At 39.6% G+C, this 21,914-nt stretch overlaps 1 protein-coding gene across 2 annotated transcripts; it reads right to left on the bottom strand.

Moving 5' to 3' along the window:
- Window positions 1-532: 532 nt before the first annotated feature.
- LOC131983703 (nuclear GTPase SLIP-GC-like) lies at window positions 533-12,522 on the bottom strand. Of its 2 annotated transcripts, none has more exons than XM_059348475.1 (21): window positions 12,456-12,522; window positions 10,858-10,944; window positions 8,962-8,995; window positions 8,762-8,848; window positions 8,284-8,374; window positions 7,908-8,124; window positions 7,519-7,746; window positions 6,796-7,002; window positions 6,518-6,693; window positions 5,626-5,719; window positions 5,452-5,539; window positions 5,161-5,282; window positions 3,579-3,740; window positions 3,317-3,474; window positions 3,016-3,145; window positions 2,079-2,187; window positions 1,851-1,984; window positions 1,490-1,571; window positions 1,307-1,385; window positions 1,176-1,221; window positions 533-1,073 (listed from the first exon to the last, which is right to left on the bottom strand). In XM_059348475.1, the coding sequence occupies exons 2-19, from the start codon at window positions 10,906-10,908 to the stop codon at window positions 1,333-1,335; spliced, it is 2,223 nt and encodes a 740-aa protein (XP_059204458.1). In that variant the 5' UTR covers window positions 10,909-10,944; window positions 12,456-12,522; the 3' UTR covers window positions 533-1,073; window positions 1,176-1,221; window positions 1,307-1,332. The 2 variants fall into 2 exon arrangements, with proteins under 2 accessions (XP_059204458.1, XP_059204457.1); XM_059348474.1 differs by having other exon boundaries at window positions 1,326-1,385.
- Window positions 12,523-21,914: the final 9,392 nt, after the last annotated feature.

The following is a 21,914-nucleotide window of genomic DNA, read 5'->3' as shown; positions in this document are numbered from 1 at the left end:
GAAAATATATGAATAGTGATAAAGCTCAGGACTGAAATATGAATATTATTACTATCAATTGTTGATACCTGAAACAGGAAGCTATAATATCATTAGTCTTAATCCTTTTTCAACATGCAGGAATTCAATTGTAAATATGTAAAATATTCTCAGTTGTAAAAGGAGATATCTGTAATTAAATTAAAGAAATCAGTTTTGATTGTTGAAATGTTTTGACATTATATTTGTCACATCTCAGAACTCTTTTACAGATGTGTTCAATTTCAAATTCAATCTAATTAAAAATGAGATTTTAACATTTTAAATGAAATGCCTGGAAGACACAGTAGGTGTCTCCAGGATCACATTTTGCCACGACACACACACACACACACACACACACACACACACACACACACACACACACACACACACATTACTGTCGCAGCTAGTAATAACACAATGGTTCAGTAAAGATAAGCAGGTCTATTCTTAGTCCTCTTTATTTCTCATATATGGATGAACAAACAAGCAGCAGTTTTGTCATTGAACATGAAAGAAAAACGATTGAGATAATTCCTTCAATAAGCCTGAAGTCTCTGTCCAATCCAACCTGTGATATGTACTGTAATCCAGGTTCAGGACGACTATAAAATCATTGAAATTTCAGCATGCTAAACTACTAAAATATAAATCATGGACAAAAAATTTGAAAATATATTGAAGAAAAAACCTGTTAAATCATTAAAAACAAACAGTCTCTTGGACTTCATAGTGGCCTAATGGCTAAGACATTAAAATCACAATGTTTAAATCTGATTGGGATTGCTGCATGTCATCCCTCTTTCTTTCTCCACACATTTCTGCCTCTGATCTTTAATCTTTAAGGCAAAAATGTCCTAACAGAACCAGAAAATCTGAAACCCCCACACATGTAAATCACCACCACCAAACAACAATAGTACATATAAAAAACAGGGATAATAACTTGACAAAACTGGTTGAGACTAAATCCAGAAGCCTCTCCTCTCTAATGCCTGCAGGAACCTTCAGTGGGTGATCAGGCCTCTGCAGTTTCTCTCCACTGAGCAAACCTGAAACATCCACCAGAGAGACAAACACTGAATATTAGTAACAAACAGTAGAGCTGTCATCTCATTTATCCTTTTTGAATGCTTCATGTCACTAAAACGTACCTGTGTAGATGTCATGGATGCAGTGCAGCTGTTGGACCCGGTGGATCTATTAAACAACATATTATTATTTACATCATTCAGAACAACAAATTAATCAGGACATTATGTTAACATTTTAAAAAAGGTTTTACCAAACAAGAGGTTCATCACCTGGGCTTCACATCAGTTCCATGTAGTGCTTCTTCACCATCTCAAGCTCCGCTTTAACATCTAAAAGAAACAGTGCACTGTAAATTACACTATTGATGACTTAGTGATGCCATTTTGATATTTACAGTACTTTTTATATCACATTTGTATTTGATAGATTTTACCTGGGATTGAGGCACCATCTGTCTTGAGTGACAGCTCGATTGATTTCTGCATTGTTTTCTCCAGTTTCTCCAGGATCTCCATCTAAATTAGCACCAATTTATTGTCAAATATTGTGTTCAAGATGAACTGAATCCTACATGAATTAACTGTTTAGATGTGAGTACAGAGAGGTCAGACTGGGCTTACATGTTAATAGTTACATAATATTTTGTATATTTCTGTCTTAGAACAATGGTTGAATGTTTGTAACAGTGCCTGGAGTGTTTTTCGTAGAAAGAGCAGCTTTGCATATTTCCCTTAAATTTAGACAGCACAGCCCTTCTTACATTATCGTGTGACGTTGTATAAAATGTGACAAACCTTCAGGTTGACCAGCTGGTTCAACATTTCATTTTTCGCTTTCTCAAACATGATGTTCCCTGAATTATGTACATGTTCCATAATAGTTCTCCTCATATTGTCCAGTGAGCCGGCTCCTGTACATTTTTGTGCTTCTGCAGTGAAACAGAAAATTGTTGTCTTTTCTGCACAGTTGTGATGAATGTAACTGAGTATTGAAGCTCAGGTTTTATGTCTTGATTTTCTTACTTTGATAGCATTCTTGCATGTCTTCCTCGATTGTCGTCATCAGACTGCTGTAGATTATTTTCTTGCGATCCCGGATGATTTTGTTCAGTTTTGTCTTAATTATTTCTTCCTTTGAAAGAGAAATTAAAACACCATCAACATATTTTCAAGTAAAATCAACCATTACAACTTTTTTTGCTGTGAATTATTCAAATTCATTCATAAATCTGCATAGTAAACATTTATTTTACTGTATCTTTGGTCTGTATCTGACAGCTGCTTTCCCTCCCAATCTGCTGTGTCGTGACATTTTAATCAGATGGTTGGACATACAGACTAGACTCAACACTGAGCATGCTAACAAACGCTATCACCAAAATCAATACTTTCTACCTACACATATCTGCATTTCTTATTAGTTATTGACTCCAAATACAGATACATGAGTGTAATTTAACGTTTCAAGGCTCCGTGTGGCATCAGGGGGGCACCGCTGAGGATGTGTGGACTACAGACTGCGCTCATTCACCTGTTCACACACACATTCATACAGGTGGCAGAGGCTACCCGACCACCTGCCACCATTGGGAATTCATTCACACAGCAATTCGGGGTGCATCAAGCTCTGATCATCTCCTGAGTACTTTGTACGCCTGCATTTTGTATCAAGTTTTTGGCCCAGGCGTCTCCTGAACCAGCAGATGGCCAGAAAGGAGGGTGATGTTGCAAAAGCATAAACCTTGGCTCAGGCTGTGTTATGGACAGGATGTCAAGGTGCAGCCAGGGGGAGCAGAAGGTCTTGGGATCCTTCTGCCCCCACAAACTGGCCCCAGATAAATGGGAAAAAAATGAACGGATGGACAGATGTTTACTCTTCTGCTTCAGTCTCCCTGATCTGGACAAACAGCTGATAAATAGATACATTTATTAATAGGATAGTACCGTTCTAATCTTTTACCTCTGTTCTGAGAAACATGAGTTGCAGTTCAACATATTTGTTCTTTTGCCCCTTTCGCATCATCATCCTCTTTGTGTCAAGTGAAAACTTGTTGATGATCCCATTAAATGGTTCACTTTTTCCTTCATTTCTGAAACATAAAAAGTTAAAATGCTCTCGACTTAATGTAATTTGTATATATGTATTATTTAACACAAGTGGCACGTTTTTACTTATGAGAAGAAGTAACAAATGTTATGCTAAAACCTACAGTTACAAAGTAAAAACATGGGTTTCTTGTCTTCATTAAGAAATTTCTTACGGGAAGGTCTTCTTGAATTCCTCATCAATGCTGTCAGTCAGACATGAAGCCAACTTCATGTTCAGGTTTATTTCTTTCTTTCCTCTCGGTTTGTGTTTGCCGCCGTAATTAACTACACACTTCAATGTCCTGTGAAAGCCTTTATTCTTGCTCTGAAGCTGAAACAAGAAAGAAAGACAACAGACGTAATGCAATAGAGTTAACATAGTCACAAGAATTTCAAAATCGGTTGTTTTGATGTCATTATAATTCAAATACATACGACCGACTCCAATTTCTTTTCCCATGAACTTTTTAGTTTTTCGACACCCTCACTGAGGCGTCTTTCAAAAGACCAGTGAGTCTTTTCAATGGATTTTCTGACATTGTCAAGTCCAAGATTCATCTTTTTTTCAAGTTCTGTGCACACATCTGTCTTGTCATCCTGAAATGAAACACAACACATTCAGGATTTAAAGCAATTAAACTAGGTTGCTCCCTTTATTTAATCACATATGAATTTCATTTAAAATTGTTTGATGGTTATGCTTAGCCTGGCTAACACCAGACTAATCACAAATGAGATTAGTCCTGAAACCAGCCATTCATTTCTCCGTAGAGGAGGCGTGGTTTATGATCATCCAGAGCCGTTTATTGGGCACTAAGAATGTCTATCAAACGTAGCTCTTAGCCAACCGTATCAGTTATACCAGATGACGTATGTAGAGTGACAGAAATTGATGTTTACATAGCCAACAGCATATTCTGACTCTGGCTGCTCACCGTCTACCGGCAGTGTTGATGTGTGTGTGTGTGTGTGTGTGTCTGAGAGAGAGAGTGTTGCTTGCTGCTTTGCTTCTCCAGTTCTCGCTTTCTGCAAGATTATTTATTTTTACGCCTTATTCCCCCTCATGTCATTCAGCCACACACGTCCACTGATTTTATGGTCAATAGACAAGCTGCTGGGGGTCTCTGGGCGGCTCCGCTGTCCCCCGGCTCGTAGCGAGATCACCGGCGTTACAGCAGCAAGCGGTATCGGGGCTCGTTGGTAGATTAGGCTTTGGCCAAATCCTGTCGGAAGCAAGGCTAAAACATCCTTTTTGGTGGTGAAACAGGAGTTTAAAGTCAAACGTTGTTCTTCTTTTAAAATCAACTTTCGGTCTAAACTATTTAAAACGGCTTCTACAGCTAAAGAGAGTTTTGGGTCTGCTGCAGCCATGTGGGATCCGTAAGAAAACTACAAAACTACAAGCTTCCTTCTGCCGAGTAGTACGCGTCACTGTCTTGCCGTCCCTCCCCGTTCTGTGATTGGATCCCTAAAACAGGGCTAAGAAACCTCTCTGGTTTCCAGACTGCCTGGAGGTTCGAAATGAAATTGAGCACGCAAGGCAGTATGGGTATACCCAGGCTAGGTTATGCTGCTTCTTAAGCAAAAAAAAGACAAATCAGGAAATCAACTCCCTAAAAATTCTGTAGAGTTGGTAAATTAAATCTACAAAGTCTCTCTCTGACTTTATCATGTTTTCACTGAATTTGAGCAACTAAAATCACATAAAGTTACCTGTGTGTGTGTGTGTGTGTGTGTGTGTGTGTGTGTGTGTGTGTATCTGTAACTGTAACTGTAATCACATAAAGTTGTGACTGTGTCTGTCTGTGTGTGTGTGTGTGTGTGTGTGTGTGTGTGTGTGTGTCTCTCTCTCTGTGAGAGATGGATCAAAGGATGAAAGGCTTTGGGGTCGACCAATCAGAGCAGAGCAATCATCGGAATTAATTGCCGCTGCCAGCTATTGCATAGCTGTAAGGACCAGTGCTCGGTGCGATTGCCCCGTGGCCCTAATGAAAAAAGTGTTATTTCTTGATCTTACCCCTTGTCTTTGTCTGGCCCCTTGAATCAGAGAGAGAATCCCAAGAGCTCCAGACACATAGTTAAATGTCTCTGAGTGACAGTCGTTGAGATCTTGCAGAACTTCCTGAAGTTTGGGTATCTCTGTAAAAAAAAAAAAAAATGCAGTTTGCATCTCACATATTTAAGCTAAATACTAACTTTTAAATAGAAAAAATAAATTTACTATTTTTGTTGTTAATTATAGCATTTAAAGTAAACGAAAACTAAATTTTAAGCTTTACATTTAATGCTCATTGACACCTCAACTTACCAGTGCCATTTGCGTCTAGATGTTTCCCTTTGAGAAACTCTTTGACGCTCACTGTGAATACTTCCAAACATTCATCAGTGAAATGTTTCTGGGGAAAAAAATAGTTTTTTCAGGAAGGATTGCTGGTGTCGAACATCATTGTGCTATATTTTCTGTCACTTGAGAAAAATTCACCTTAGACTGCTTTAGTTTGCTGAATTTTTGTTTCACTTGTTCCTTGGCTTGTTCGTTTCTTTTAAATATGAGATCACGAACACCAGCTGCTGACCTGTAAGAAAAGGTTTGTATTAAGTGGCGCCTCAGACAGTATTTGAAACACTGAAACCAGAAATCTGACTTCTCTTGAAGAATAAAAGCCTGTACCTGTTAATAACAAGCATACCATTTACAACAAAAAAAGTGTGACCATTTATCTGATGGTGTGTAAATATTATATAACCTTTTTTATATATATCTTTCATGTAACAGCAATGTAATAGCAACATTATACATTGATATCCCCTAAGCATTATGGAATATTGTGATGACCCCCTCCCCTTCTGTGTGTTGTGGCTTGTCGTATTTGTCTTCCTTGGTAAGAGGAGCCACATGTCAGGCCACTCCTCCAGTCTGAGGCTATATAGAGGAGCTGAGGCTTCATCTCTCTCTCTCTCTCTCTCTCTCTCTCTCTCTCTCTCTATCTCTCTCTCTCTCCCTCCCTCCCTCTCTCCCCCTTTCTTATAACTTGAATACATGTGTGGTCTCCCTTGTTTTTGTCATGATCTATGAGACGGTTCATGACAATATGTAGTTCAAAATCTTAAAGGCAAACATACTGCACAATAAATATTCTTTTGACATAACAGAGGCTCAGAGGGTCTCGACATGGTTTGGTGATGTCAGTGTGTGTGTTGTGGGGATGCAGTTGCAACAATTTGTTTCAAGGGTCCATAGTATGACACTTTCAATATTCATGCCCCTGAACTAGTTATATGTACTTGTACTTGTGTTTACTCCTGCTGATTTGTTGGGCTCTGTATGACTCAGTGTCTAATCTGGATGTTATCATACATCTTAAATCACTTACTGATCATCGCAGTCTTCAATATTATCTGACTTGGTGCAGATAAAGTCAATGCGCTGACACTCGCCACCATTTCCCATGAGGCTGCTGGCACTTTCCAGGATCTCCCAGGCTTCCTTCTCTGCTGCTGCTCGATCAATGTCAGTCACGACCCACACAGTAGAGCAACTTCCAACAACCTGAAGGGACATAATAGCAAGTTTGTAATAAACAATTAATCACCAGCTTTGTAAAAATGTTCCAGATAACACAATAAACAGCATTGCATGTGAATAAATTACCCCTTTCCACATCTTGTCTCTGCTCTTGTTACAGTCCCCATTTCCAGGAAGATCCACAAGTGTGACGTGCTGGAGAAAATCATTATCTGGCACCCTCACAGTCACACACTTCACCAGTGGCCAGTACCACCTCTTTACTCCTTCACCTTCTCCGTCTTTTGAGTCACTTCTTGTGTATTTGACCAATTTCGCAGAGAGCTCTCCAGCCTGCAATAAACAATAACATCAGATGAAGTAAGTGTAACTATAAACTTGATGTTATATCTTAAAAAAACCCAAAAAAGAACATGAAAAGACCAAATAAACGCGGGCCAAGTACCGATCGTTGTGGTACTCCACAGGTTACACTAGAATTTTTTCAAACCAGTTGCATTAATTTTGAAACAGTTAACCATAATAATGACTTTTAAACTGCACAAAAAGGTCCATAGCACAATCAATTAAAAACAAAATAAAGACAATATTTTTTGTGATTTTCCTATGAGGGGTAGTTTTGATATGGGGTTGTAGTTGAGGACAGATCAAGCCACCTTTTTTTTAAAGTATTCTTTACATACTGATTTTACTTTAAGATGATGTGTTCAACTACTGTAGGACTAAACCAACCTGACATGGCTAAACTGTAAATAACATAAACTTCAATAACCCAGAATTCAAAATGTTTAACTGTCAGACAGACAAGAATGTTTCACTGAAGCGATATCTGATGTTTCTCTTACTTACTGTTTCACATGTCAAAATCTTGCTCTTGGAATGGAGAAATTCTGGGATTTCTTTGAAATGTTTGTTTTCCATGAGATTTTCCACAGATTTGTTTTTCCATTCCTCTCCATACAGAGCTGACAGCTTTTCATCGGTTTCACAATCATCATCCTCATCATCCTCATCATCCTCCTGATCCGTGTTATCCTCAAGGAAATTCTTCAAGGTCCACAACTCATCTTTCCACTCCTAAAAAAGTATTTGAATGTGAATATAACTATAATATAAGTCAAATTAAATTGCACATTGTGAGATCAACTATATTACATACATTGCATAACATATTTTTGTAGCTATATCATAACTTTTTAAATAGCCTCAAGTAAACCATCATATTCAGCTCATTTCACCTCTTTTGTGATGAACTCAATGTGTGCCTTGTACTTCATGTTGTGCCTGTTAGCCTCGACTTTAATCATGACTGAAGTACATGCTTTGACACTTCCAGATGGCAAGAGATTCTTCTCTCCAATGATTGCATTTATCAAAGAGCTCTTCCCAGCCCCGGTTTTACCAAAGACACCAACCAGCTCCCTCTTGTCTGTCTCCAAATCACTGATTCTTTGCCTGTTGTACAAGAGTTTAAATCAGGGTTAATCAAATTAATTTGGAAAATACACAACTAAAAATGACTCCATCTATAAACAGCCGACTCAAGCATAATGTCACTTTAGTAAGAACTTTTACATATAAAATAAAGGTAAATTAAGTAATCTCAATACTAACTTGAGGAAGTTGTTGAGCTTGTTGTCTTGGTTAGGCAGTTTTTTCTGGACACCTCCCATGATTTTTTTTACATCAGACAGTATGATTCCTTCTGTCAGAATAAAAGAAAGCAGTGATATACAATAAGGCATGTTGTTATGCAAAAAAGAAAAGAGAAGAATATGTGAGAGGCACTTTCTCCACCAAGTTAATTTAGGATGCCTCAGAGTGTTTCATCAGGCTTTTACTAAATGGAAACTTGGTTTCTGGATAAAAAGGCCACAGTTAAGTTATATCTTTAGGACCCTTGTTACTATGGATACCTCATAAATCTGGCATGCGCATCATGTTTGAAGTGTCCTGATAAGATTTTAACAGTCAATGACAAAGTATTTTCTGTGTCAAAAATATAAAAACAGACATTTGCTAGACAATTTAAATTTCATTTTTTTTTAAACACTATAGTAAGTTGTATTTATTTAGAAAGTATTAAAAATACCTGATCCCGGTTCAGTGTCAAGTCGTGATTTTCTAGTTGGTGACTGCCATTCGCTGGACCGGTCGTGAAGATCCAGCTTTCTCTTTCCTGATTGGATTTTTTAGATAAAGACTGGTCAAAGCAAGACACCACTACCTTGAAAACATACATGAACACTAAATGTAATCAATAAGTAATCAGTAAGATACTAAATATCTCACCTTTATCCCTTGTGCCACTGGTGGATGCAGAAACCTGTGGATGAACAGGAATATTTTACTTTTAAATGAAAGAAATTGACTTCATGCTCTGTCCTCTAGGGTTCAACCAGCTTGATCACACAACTTAATTTTTATTCTCATCCAACCTGGGATGAGCCTTAGAAAACCCTGAAGGTAGAGTCTTAAATAGAATGAACAGCTGATCACATTCAGCATTTTTTTCGCCATCAGTCAACACGCTGTGATCCAGTGAGACAATTCTTCAGTCAAGGATCAGCATGTTCATAATCTCATCCCTGTGAAATGGAATGTCCTCAACATCCTTAACATCATACTTCATATTCCCATGTACGCTTCAGATAAAAGTAACTCTCTTAACTAGGCAATAACTAGACTAGACAGCTCCACCCACCAGCTCAGCTGCCTGTCACCTAAAGCTAAGTGGATGTACTACAATTTAATCAAATTCTGCTCTACGCCTGTACAAACTTCTACCGCAACTAACTATCTTATTACACCAGTAAAATGTAGATAATGAAGATTTTTTTTTAAATTCTTTAATCATCCTTCACCACCACACTTTATCAAATAAGTTCAAACTGAAATCCATAGAAAGTCATAGAAGTTCATCACAATACAACTGAGAATATGATTGTGGAATTTAATAAAACAGTTAAATAACTTAAAACAGAAAGAAACTACCAACAACCCAACAACACTACAACTACTCATAATAATAAATAAAAAACAATAATTATTATAATATATATATATATATATATATATATATATATATATATATATATATATATATATATATATATATATATATATATAAATTATATATATATATTTATATGAAACAGATGGTGCCTTGAATACAGTGAACTGTGTTAAACTTTATTCAACTTACTTGAGCATAATTTCTAATCCATAATAGTTAAGAAATGTTAAAGTTCTCGTAAATGCCATTGATGTCAATGGCATTTGAGTAGTATTTGTTTTTGTTTTGTAATTGTCTTCACAGTGCAAAACTTTACCTTCAACAACTGGAATTTCTTTCTGAATATTGCACTTGGTCCCACTTTTGAGATCAAACCAGAGATATCTTGATCATAGAGACTATAAAGAACTTCCTCATTCCTCATAACTCCTCCCATAGTCTGCTTAACCTCCTGTCTTACCTTCTTATATAAATGGTCTCAGTTTCTTATTTATGTTTATGCCTTCATGTCAGAAATGAGCTACACAGAGAAGCTTGCCTTGGGTTAATTCAATTGTTTGTCACATTTGTTGAAGCATCACTTAATTTGGCTGGTTAAACTACTAGTTTAATCTTGAACTGCACATTTTGTTTTGTCACAATGTTATACAACTCTCTCTCTCTCTCTCTGTCTCTGCAGGATACCAGGCAGGACACTAATAGCATAAAATTAAATAAATGCTCGCCACTCTGATGCTGTCAAAAAGTCCCTACACTAGTGATCGCAGAGATCTCTGTTGTTGTTTTTTAATGGTGAAATTAAGGATACTACTAATTTTTAAACATATTACCCTTATATTCTTTCATGTCTCAAATAACTTATTTCTCTGTTCTAAACTATTTAATAGTCCTTTGTTCTTTTAATTTGCCTCAAAATGTTTTACTTTACGGGCATTGAATTGCCTTCGTGTATGAAATGTACTATACTGGGAGACAGCTGGTCTGGCTCTATCCAAAGGTAACAACATTCACAAACAAGCACATATAATTTCACCTTATAGACATTATACTTGTGTCGATTTATTTCATCCAACTTTGTGTAATACATTTATTCTCAATTATATGTGACACTATTCCTTGAAAAGAGCACCATTTAAGTGTTATTCTGTTCAGTTTGAATGTCATGAACTAACCAGGTCAGGTCTCTCGTCACTGTTTGAACTCATCTCCTCTTCAGTGTCCATCCTTTCAGGAGGATCCTCGTGTTTTATTTTCAGGGCCTGTAGTGATGACACATGCTTAAATTTAAGATTCACTTCATAAGCACATACTTTATCTTTTTCTTCTGCCTGTGAGGCATTAGTGTGGTGGCTGGCTGACAAAAGTATCAGAACTTTCTTATGAAAGACAGCAGACGCTAAGGGGTTAACATCCCCTCCGGCTCTGTGACTGCAGCTGGGAGAGACTGCTGCAGGAGGACTGTGCCACTTCAACTCGTTCTTACTCTTAAGGAGCCACAGCCCCGCCCCCTCGAAGAGTAAGAACAAGTCTCCAAAGGTCTCCAATAACACCAGAAAAAGTCGCTAAATTTATTGACAAAGTCACTAAGTTGGCAACACTGCTTTGCCGGCTTTTACGAATGGCGCGTGTTGTTGTGGTGTCGAGTACTACGCCACATCCTGCTTAGCCTTCTATCAGCAACCAGGCTTATTTCAGGAGAGAAAAAACAGCCCTGCTCTTCGACAGGGCCAAAAAAAGTCTCGACAAAGGACCGCTCAGGACGGCTCATATTCAAATTAGGGGCGTTTCGGGTATTGGACTGTAATGGAAACAGCCCTAAAATCCTCTTTCATAGTGTGGTCCCACAAATGTCCCGCTATATAGCCGGAAAGATCTGTGCCAGCTTTTCGCCTTAGGGCGTTCATAGTGATCCCACAAAGGCGTGATATTTGTGCCCTTACATAGTACAGTCTGGCGTCGTGGAACGAAGTGGGAGAGTATAGTGACATGCAACAGAGCAGTAGCAGTGCTGCGCAGTAACACAGTGCTAACAGGCTAACAGTTAGCTCTGTAGCAGTACAGAATGTATGTGCTGCAGCAGGATGTGTTCACTTGGTGACGTCCTTTGTTTACAATAAGCACCGGACACTCAGCGGAAAATTAGCGATGCTGTTTTGTTTACAATTAGCGGCGGACGCTGTGTACAGTTAGCAACGGCGGCCGCCGTTGTTGTGCAGCTGAACTGTGATTTGATGACTGCCGGACCAAGTGGGAGGTGTGTGTCGGACGTCAAGTGTGACTTCAAATATCCCGCTTCACCCCAATGTCCTGTTCATAGTGGTCCCGCTTCCAATAGACCCACCAATTTTCCACCTCTGTGACGACCTCTGGAGGCGGAAAATTGTTGGGGTCATTTGAATCCGTCATCCCGCTTCGGGTGCGTTCATAGTGCAGGCGAGACTTTACAGAGCCGTAAATGTCCCGGCATGAAACGGCACTATGAAAGGGGCTACTGAAATACATATGAGACTTTCTGGGAACAAAGTGTTCAGATTAATTTAAGAAGTTAAGGAGAAACATAAGATCGCAAGTTGCCTTAAAAGTTTCAGGAATCTGTTGTCGCCACCACACTCACACACAAAAAAAACCCTCAGCTGTCAAGGGTATTGCTGATTTACTTACTCTTAATTAGTCGTTGTTGTTGAGTGAGAAAATTGAGAGAAAAGATCATTAGGATCGTTTTTCATCTTTCAAAATTAGTTGTAATCTCTGAACAAACAAAAACACTTACCTGTAAAGTATGAGATATCTCAATGTATATGGATCAAAGTTTGTCCTTCATCTGTGAAGCGATAAATGATTAATGGTCAAGCCACACACAAAAAACAGACAGACAGACAGACAGACACACACACACACCAATGTTAAACATTAACCAGAAACTAATTTTTGACCTCAGAGAACTGTGATATAAAACCTTTCAGTTGGACTGTGACCTAACTCACACTGAGTAAGCCTTCAGATTTAATCACTTACACTCTTTGCTGAACAGGTGTTTTGATTTGTCTCCACAGTGTGCAGGTAACATTTGTGCATGGAAGAGTCAGTGATTCATGATAATGTACAGTAAGGTGAGTGTACCACTGTTAGACATAAGGACCTTTACAACCACATTTCAAACAGTGAGACTTTAATTATAATGTTGTACTTGGTTACAGTTACAATGTAACAGGTTACATCATTCAATAGCAAGAAGAGCACTCACAATATGCAACATTTTACTGACACATATCTTTCTATCATAATCTGAGTATTTAAAAAAAATAAGAAAGTAAACAAGCTTTACAGGTAGTTATTTCAGTAATAACTGTATCACAATACAGCAAAATCATTTTAGTATTTATACATTACTGTTAACATTGATTTTCATAAAATTTTCAAAATGAGCAAGAACACCATTTAGATCAAGATACGCCATATAGTTTCAGGCAGAAATACAATCAATATGTACTATATTGATTGTTTAATTAGTGAACCAAATAGATCAGAAGTCAAGTCAGTAGTAAAAGTAGTTACATATTAACAAACACTAAAGTTAATCAGTTTGAACATTAGCCTCTTATAAACCAGCTACTCTGCTGCGTTCAGGGGGAGGGTTAGGATTAGGCCGAAATAGCCAAGTGTCAGTCCCCAAAACAGGGCATTTTTCCCCTGTGTTTTTGGCCGGATGAAGCTCCATGAAGCCTTGAAGCTTTTCATCCAATTAGTTAAAAAAAAAAAAGGTTCATTTCTCAAGGCTTCATGTTCAGATAAAACCCCCCTGCTGGTCAAAATCTGTATTGTCATTTCAACTATTTGTGATCGGCCTCTTGTCTGTCTGCAACAGTGTCAGCTTGAGAATAATCACTGCCAAGAACAATTTAATTTGATTATGTGTGGTTCAGTCATTTAATGTGTTTTTGATTACTGTGTGGGTAATGACAAGAGTCTACTAATGTAAAAAAAACCAACCTGTCAGTATAATTTCAGTCAATGTTTGAATAAATCCAATGGGACATGAGATGTTTGTGTTAAAACTGTTGCAGTGTTTTCCAAAGATTAGACAGTGATTGTGCTGATGAATACTGGGTTGATGATGATGATGATGATGATGATGACTTTATTAATTTTTATCAAACAATATTTTTGCCACTGTGCTTTGACTCAATTTTGTGGAGATCCATTGCGCTTTATATATTGTTCATAAATCACGGCAACACTCGAAAAATTCCCAGAACCATCGAGGCTTCACACGTCATCAGTGACGTCACTCGCCCTTAAAGAAACAAGCCTCGATACGCTTCATAAAAGACTTCCTGGATTTCTCGACACGCTCCGAAGCCTCGGCACAGTCCGTCCCATCACTACTGCAAACGCTTTAGTGACTTCAATATCTCTCGTATGTGTTTGGTACAGGCACAAGCCAACCACTCACAAACTGACATTTACACTTGATATACTCTAAGAGGAAAGCTTTCGGTTTTTCGGTCCTTTCAACTCTTTCAAAGATCGTCTTAGACGTATTGTTAGGACGCATTTCGCTGAACAGTGTACCAGGTGTGATGTCATACAGGTGGACCACAATGATCAACTGTATTTCTCCACAGCAGCCATCTTTAAGTTTGACAACACAGCCTGTCTTGTCTGACTCTTTACAGTTTGCAGAGTGATAAACAGTGTGTCTAATACTAAAGGACAAGTAAAAATAATGGTTCAGATATGTAGGCTGCAGGATACCAGGCAAAACACTAATAGCATAAAATAAAAGAAATGCTCGCCACTCTGATGCTGTCCAATATTCTCTACACTTTAGGGATTGAGGGGATCTGTGTTTTTTTTTTCAAACGGTGGCTTTAGACTTTGAAGACGTGAGTCCATTTGGGAAATCTGTTGGCCTACGTCACAATCAGAATCACTTTTATTGTCACTGTACCTGGGTACAATGAGATTAATAAACAAACAATCACCAAGTCAGTGTGAGAGACAATGTCTCAGAAATAATAATATACAAATAATATACAAACAGACATAAGGACATAAGGTGCACACTTTTTGAATTGCAGCAGTGAAAAATAAATATGGTCCATACACGTGAGATATTGCACTTGTTTGGAGGTATTGCACAAGAGGGAAGATCAGTTCATACTGCAGTTTAGGGTGATTATGGCCTTGGGGAAGAAGCTGTTCTTGAGTCTGTTTGTTCTGGCCTTAATACACCTGTAGCGCCTCCCTGAGGGCAGCAGGTCGAACAGGGCGCAGCCAGGGTGGGAGCTGTCCTTGGTGATTGCTCTGGCTCTGTTGAGGCAGTGGGAGGTGTAGATGTCCGTCAGGGGGGGGAGAGGGCAGCCGATGATCTTTTGTGCTGCCTTTATGACTCTGTGCAGCCTCTCCCTGTCTGCAGCGGTGCAGCTGCCATACCAAGGTTTCAGAGAGTTTTTATTTTTTATTTTTATCCCACGATTTTGTAACCCATTTTATTTATCACCCAGTTTGTCCTATCTTGATCCTGGGCGCTACCTCGTCTGGGGAGAGCCCTGAACTGGCCACATGCTTCCTCCGATACATGCGGAGTTGCAGACCGCTTCTTTTTTTTTTTTTTTAAGATTATTTTTTGGGCATTTTTTTTGCTTTATTGATAGTGATAGATAGGTAGAAAGGGGGGTGATAGAGGGCAAAGGGAGCTCAGGCCGGATTCGAACCCGGCTCCGCCTTAATGAGCGCTCTACCAGTGTGAGCCACCGGGACGCCCGCGGACCGCTTCTTGACACCTGACAGGGGGAGATTCCCCGGTCGTGGGAGGATCACGTTATTCCCACCGGTTCCTCGCCCCGACCAACCAGAGGGAGGCTCTAAAGCTTTTTGTGAGAGGTCCTCGGGGGACACGGGGAGAACATGCAAACTCCACACAGAAAGGCCCTTTTGCCGACACCGACAGCTCTACAGACACCGGAGACATGGAGCTGGGGACACGCCTCCAATGTCCACAGCGTCCTGGCGGGAATCGAACCCAGGAGCTGTGAGGCGAGAGCGCTACCAACTGCACCACCGTGCCCCAGGTTTCAGAGAGTTGACTGGGTCCAACCACAGAAGCATGAGTCGTCTGGTAACACCACGTAGAACAGAGTGCATGTAGTCGGGTACAAATCCAAAAACAATGTCAAACACAGGAAGTATGGAAAAAGCAAGGACAAGGCCTTTTACTCCATTTTTTATCAGACCCTTCAGCTTGTATCGCATTATCCCTAAACATTTCATTTGACCTGGCTACTTGCTTCTGTTCATCATATGGATAGGACCTCATGTATCCACTGCCTTTTTTAACCATCATGCCAGGATGCAAACACCAGTCACAACCATATTCACCATCACATCTTTAATGTCATTCCCATGATTGACTGTTTTAGGTAACAACTCAGTGCCATAATTCTTAAAGACATCTTTCAGAAGGTCTTTGAGCGATGCAAACAAAAAGAAGTGTCCATTTTCAGAGCTGCTTTTTTTTGTTGAACATTGTGCCACAGTGCAAACAAGAAGAACCATCAGGAGATTCTTCCATGTAGTTTTGACACTCATGGCAGTAGAACACACTCGAAAAGGTGGGAATCTTATCAGAGAGATATTTGGATGCAACAACCAGATTAGGGCACAGGAAATTCAGTAGAGCCATTAGGCCACAGCGACAGTAAGTTGGTGTCGCAAAATGAAGAGTATCACAGCAACTAGGCCTTTACCTGAGTTCCTGTTGGACATTGGCTCCTCACTCTGCAAAGACAGAACACATACGTATAATACAATGAGGGGAAGAAATGTGTGTTAACAGAAACATAAGACCCATCTTGATGCAGACTTTCACCGAGGAGAATGGGGTTCGTGTCCGTGTAAAAATGTTACATCACTTCCACGGTTCACGGTTTGTGAATTATGTTTTTTAAATTTGACTTCCATTTTGAACATAACTTACGTAATATTCGCGGTTCAGGGTTTGTTAATTATGTTGTTTGCGTTCTCGACATAACTAACGTTGTTTCCGTAACTTCCGTAACTCTGTGGCTCACTGCAGCCTTGTAGCTGCTTCACTTCCAGCATTTACGTACATTTTTGTTTTTTTGTTGCAATAGTCCAAACATGTTATCACAAGAGCCTGTATCAGAAGTTGTCATTTGTTCCAAGTTTCGTGGAGAACTTGTGGGGACAAGTTGCGTGGATCTGAGTTGAATTTTATTTGGCTGATATAAGGCGGGATGGTCCGGGATGACCAGAAGTCATTCAAATACATTCAAATTAAGTGAAACATTTCTCTATCATTCAATATTCATCTTAATTAGCTGTCATTTTTATTACATACCCTTTAACCAATCAGATGCAGGTACCCACCTACTCACAAACAACATGAAAGGGCTGCAACTGAGGCGTGCTTCCTCTTTAAGCACCAGCACAAGATGGCCTCCACAAAGGACTCAAAGGACAGGTTATGACTTTAACTAAAACTGAGCTTTATGCAAAATAAACAATGTGTATCTCCTAAATTTATCATCTAACTGTTTCATACCAAATAAAGGAAACAAAGAAAACTGTGTATGAGTTTGTGTACTTTTGTTAAAGGAAAAAAAAGGGTTTAAGCAACAGCTAGTGAGGGAGTTGATGCTTCCTCACATTTCACACCTCCTCCCCCTCTGGCTTACACAGGTCAGGCAAACGGGAAAGATAGTCAGCAATTATGTTTTTCTTACCCGGACAATGCTGTATGGTGAACTGGTATGGCTGGAGGGCTAGGCACCAATGCAGGATCCTTGCATTCTAATGCTGCTTGGAATGCATCCACTTCAAAGGCCTGTGGTCAGTCTGCAGCACAAACCGTCTTACCAAAAGGTAGTACCTCAACGAATCAACAGCCCATTTGATAGCCAGCCCCTCTTTTTCCACAGTAGAATATTTTTTCTCACGGTCAAACAGTTTCTTACTCAGGAATAGGACAGGCTTCTCCTCACCAGGCTCTCCTTGGGCTAGCACAGCTCTTAGTCCAACACCCGAGGCATCGACCTGCACCAGGAATGTTTTTTTGAAGTCTGGACTCTGCAACACAGAGGCTTGACAAATCTGCCTCTTTAATGCCTGGAAAGCATATTCACAGTCATTATTCCAAATCACTTTGGTGGGTGATTTTTTTGTTAGGTCAGTGAGTGGTGCTGCCAGTGTAGCAAAGTGGGGAATAAACCTTCTGTACCAGCCCACTAGTCCTAGAAAAGACCTTACTTGTTTTTTAGTAAGGGGTCTGTTGATCATCTGTATGGCCTTTACCTTTTCTATTTGTGGATACACATCTGGGTATCTGGTGGCATAGTCACATATTACAAGGGCAAATTTGTGTCCATTGCTACTTTTTGGTAGGGGACCAATGATATCCATAGCTATTCTCTCATAGGGCACACTCATGATAGGCAAAGGTTGTAATAGGCCTCTGTCTGAAACCTTGGTGGGGGCTACAATCTGACAGTCATGTCATGTTTTACAATATTCCATTACATCTTTGTACAAACCTTGCCAATAGAAGCGCTGAGCAATGCGGTTATAGGTCTTAGTTTGTCCTAAATGCCCAGCCCATGGAACAGTATGACCCAAACGCAAAATTACTTGACGATACTCTTTTGGAATAACAAGCCTAGGCTTCTCAATGTCTGCCAAATACAAAAGGTTGTCTTTTATGATAAAGGGATCCCCAGTTGCATTTTCCAGCCCCCTTGTGCCTGTGTCATAGTCCCCATTAACTTCACATGCTTTTGCAAAGAGAGGTTTTAGAGATGAGTCATTCTCCTGGCTCTGCCTATATTTGTCAGGGGGGGTCAATGATGGATGACACAGGAAGCTTAGGTTCAGAGGTTTTAGCTTTATCCTGATTTCTGTTTTTCTCCTGACGTCGTTGTCTTTTTGTTTTCTTAACCTTATTTCCCCCTTCAAACAAACTGTCATGTATACCTGGCAGGGGTTCTAACCCCTTGGCCACTGAGCGGGTAACTACAGCACAAGAGTATGCAATAGAATTTTGCTGGACCAAGCTGTCAAGGATAGGCAAATCTTCTCCAAGGATTACATCATAGGCTAATTTATCTATTTCCGAGAGGGGGCCTCAGTCAGCGTGTGCGCGCCACTCCAGACCGCCGCTTCTTTTCCCCGTCGGTGGGTCTGGGAAGCAACAGGCTGCTGAGGATATTCCCGACGACCGCTCCTCTCTTCTTGTTGTTGGAACTTCCATGGTCCGACATGTGGAGATTAGCAGATGCAGCACTTCCTGCCACCCAGGTGCGCTGGTCCAGGACATCAATGACGTCACTCTCCACTGTGGTTGCTCACGTTGGTACGTGCGACCTCAAACTACAGCAATCAGAGAAGCTTAAGGACGACTACATCTCACTCATAAGCACCATCCTAGACTCCAACAAACAGTGTGTAGTTTCTGGCCCCTTTGCTCCCCCCTGTTTTGGTGATGTAAAATTTAGCCGACTCAGACAACTCCACATCTGGCTACTGTTGGATACTGTCGCAGCCGATACATCCCATATGTGGACAACTTCACCTCCTTTCTCAACAGAACTGACCTCTTCAAAAATGACCGTCTGCACCCAAATCTCATCGGATCTCGCCTCCTATCCCTGAACATTGATCTCACCCTGCGCTCCTGCATGGCTTACTCTGGTTGACGGTCAGTGATTCCACACTTAAAACACTATATCGGTCCAGGGACAGTCTCATCTATCCCTGTTATCATAAACCTTAGGCCTAAGAAATGCACTTCTGATCACACCAGCTCAGCGAATCACAGTAATCTAATCCATATCCCTCCAGTTGTCAGCCCCTCACACAGCAATGCACCTCAAATAATAAAAATGGCTCTTTTAAATGTCAGGTCACTTACAAATAAATCATTTTTAATTAATGAACTCATTAGTACCCACAGTCTAGATTTCACTCTACTAACTGAAACCTGGTTGGATAAAAACGGAGCCACTACACTCATTGAGACTGCACCTCCGAACTTCAATTTCCTCCATACCACTAGAACTGATAGGAGAGGTGGTGGAATTGCTGCTGTCTTCTCTGACATTTATGTCTGCAAGGAAGTCCACCGTGGTGATTACATATCATTTGAATACCTTGCCTTGTCAGCGCATTGCAAAACTACAGTCTTAATAATAACTGTTTACCGTCCACCAAAATCCAAATGTGGATTTCTGGAAGAATTCTCCCAGCTATTATCTAAGGTTTCCATTGATTATGACTGTCTTATTATATCTGGTGACTTTAATATTCACATTGACAATGAAACTGACCCAGATGCCATAAACTTTGTTAGTCTGCTGGAGGCATTCGACCTCTCCCAACATGTCCGTGGACCCACCCACAATAAAGGGCATACTCTGGATCTTGTCATCTCAAAAGGACTCAACATTACAACACCTCTTGTCGTAGATATAGCTTTTTCCGATCACTGTTGCATTTACTTTGATGTTTCTGCTTTCCCTGTACAACGTCAAAGTTCTCAATTACTCAAAAGACGCATAATTAATTAATTAATGATAATTAATGACAATACAATTGAAAGCTTTCAAAAAACTATAAATGAGTTGTCGTTGTCCATGACATCTTCAACTGGGGATCTTGTGGACAACTTCAACTCAAAAATACAGAATGTATTCAACAAAATTGCACCGCTTAAATCTAAATATGTAAAAAAACAAAAAGCTTCCTGGAGAAATGGAGTGGACATTAGACAGTTAAAGAGAAAGTGTCGTCAGGCAGAGCGACAGTGAAGAAAAACAAGACTTTACGTTCACAATGACATCTATAAGGATAAACTGAATGAATACAACAAAGCAATTAAACAAGCCAGACAATCATTCTTTTCTAAAGTCATCAATGAAAATATTAATAATAGTAAAATGCTTTTCTCCACTGTTGACAGACTTGTTAACCCACCACCCACTATTCCTTCAGAAATATTGTCCTCAGTAAAATGTGATCAATTTGCTTCTTTCTTTAATAACAAAATCATTACTATTAGACAAAACATTACTGCCCCTAAAACCTACAACTGAACTTGCCCTCCCTTTCTCCAGAAACTCCACCTGTGTCATGCCTCATTTTAACTGTTTAAATCTGATAGAACTTGGTGATATTGTTGGTCAGCTCAGGTCCTCCACCTGCTGCCTGGCTCTCCTCCCAACTGCATTTTTCAAAAATGTTTTTAACTGCTTAGCACCAGAGGTTTTACATATCATTAACACGTCTCTTCAGTCAGGTATATTTCCCACATCACTAAAAACAGCTGTCATCAAACCACTTCTGAAGAAAAACAATCTGGATCAAAGTGTCATTGCAAATTACAGGCCCATCTCCAACCTACCATTCCTCAGTAAAATACTTGAAAAAACAGTTTACATTCAGCTCAAGAATTATCTAGCATCAAATAGCCTCTTAGATACATATCAGTCTGGATTCCGTCCCCACCATAGCACAGAAACAGCACTTATTAAAATCCTAAATGATCTACATATAAACACAGACTCCAAAAAAATGTCTATTCTTGTTCTACTCGACCTTAGCTCTGCATTCGACACCATTGACCACAATATCTTACTGGAAAGACTTGAAAGGTGGGTTGGTTTATCAGGCCCAGTTCTAAACTGGTTCAGAACCTACCTTCAGGACAGACAGTTTTACGTTTCCATCTGTGAATTTCATTCAAACAAAATGAACATTACATGCGGGGTACCACAAGGGTCAATTCTAGGACCACTACTGTTTAATCTCTACATGCTTCCACTCTCACATGTCATACGCAAACATAAAATTAGTTATCATAATTATGCAGATGATTCACAACTTTACATTTCACTACACCCCGATGACCTATCGCCCATAACATCCCTCACTCAGTGTATCAAAGACATTAATCAATGGATGTCACAACATTTTTTACAACTAAACAAAGACAAAACAGAAATACTCATCTTTGGTGCACAGGCTCATAGACTGAAAATTGCAGCACACCTCAACTCTCTCTCCCTTGACAGCAAAACTGAAGCAAGGAATCTGGGTGTAATTATCGACAGCAATTTAAATTTCAGAAGTCATATCAACCACATCACCAGCTCATCTTTCTACCATCTCAAAAATATCTCTAAATTGAGAGGCTTTCTGTCAAAATCCGACTCAG

The sequence above is a fragment of the Centropristis striata genome, chromosome 13 (genome assembly GCF_030273125.1).
Source record: "Centropristis striata isolate RG_2023a ecotype Rhode Island chromosome 13, C.striata_1.0, whole genome shotgun sequence".
Classification (NCBI taxonomy): Eukaryota; Metazoa; Chordata; class Actinopteri; order Perciformes; family Serranidae; genus Centropristis; species Centropristis striata.
Note: the sequence above shows the minus strand (reverse complement) of the source record. Positions and strands in the feature narration are given on the sequence as shown.

Bases quoted from the DNA above. Each gene is read 5' to 3' on its own strand.
- LOC131983703 (XM_059348475.1), bottom strand. From the start codon at position 10,908: ATGGACACTGAAGAGGAGATGAGTTCAAACAGTGACGAGAGACCTGAC. The intron at 5,720-6,517 runs GTAAGTGATTTA...CTTTTCTTACAG, and splicing joins ATTGAAGACTGCGATGATCA to GTCAGCAGCTGGTGTTCGTG. The intron at 5,283-5,451 runs GTAAGTTGAGGT...TTTTTTTTACAG, and splicing joins TCTAGACGCAAATGGCACTG to AGATACCCAAACTTCAGGAA.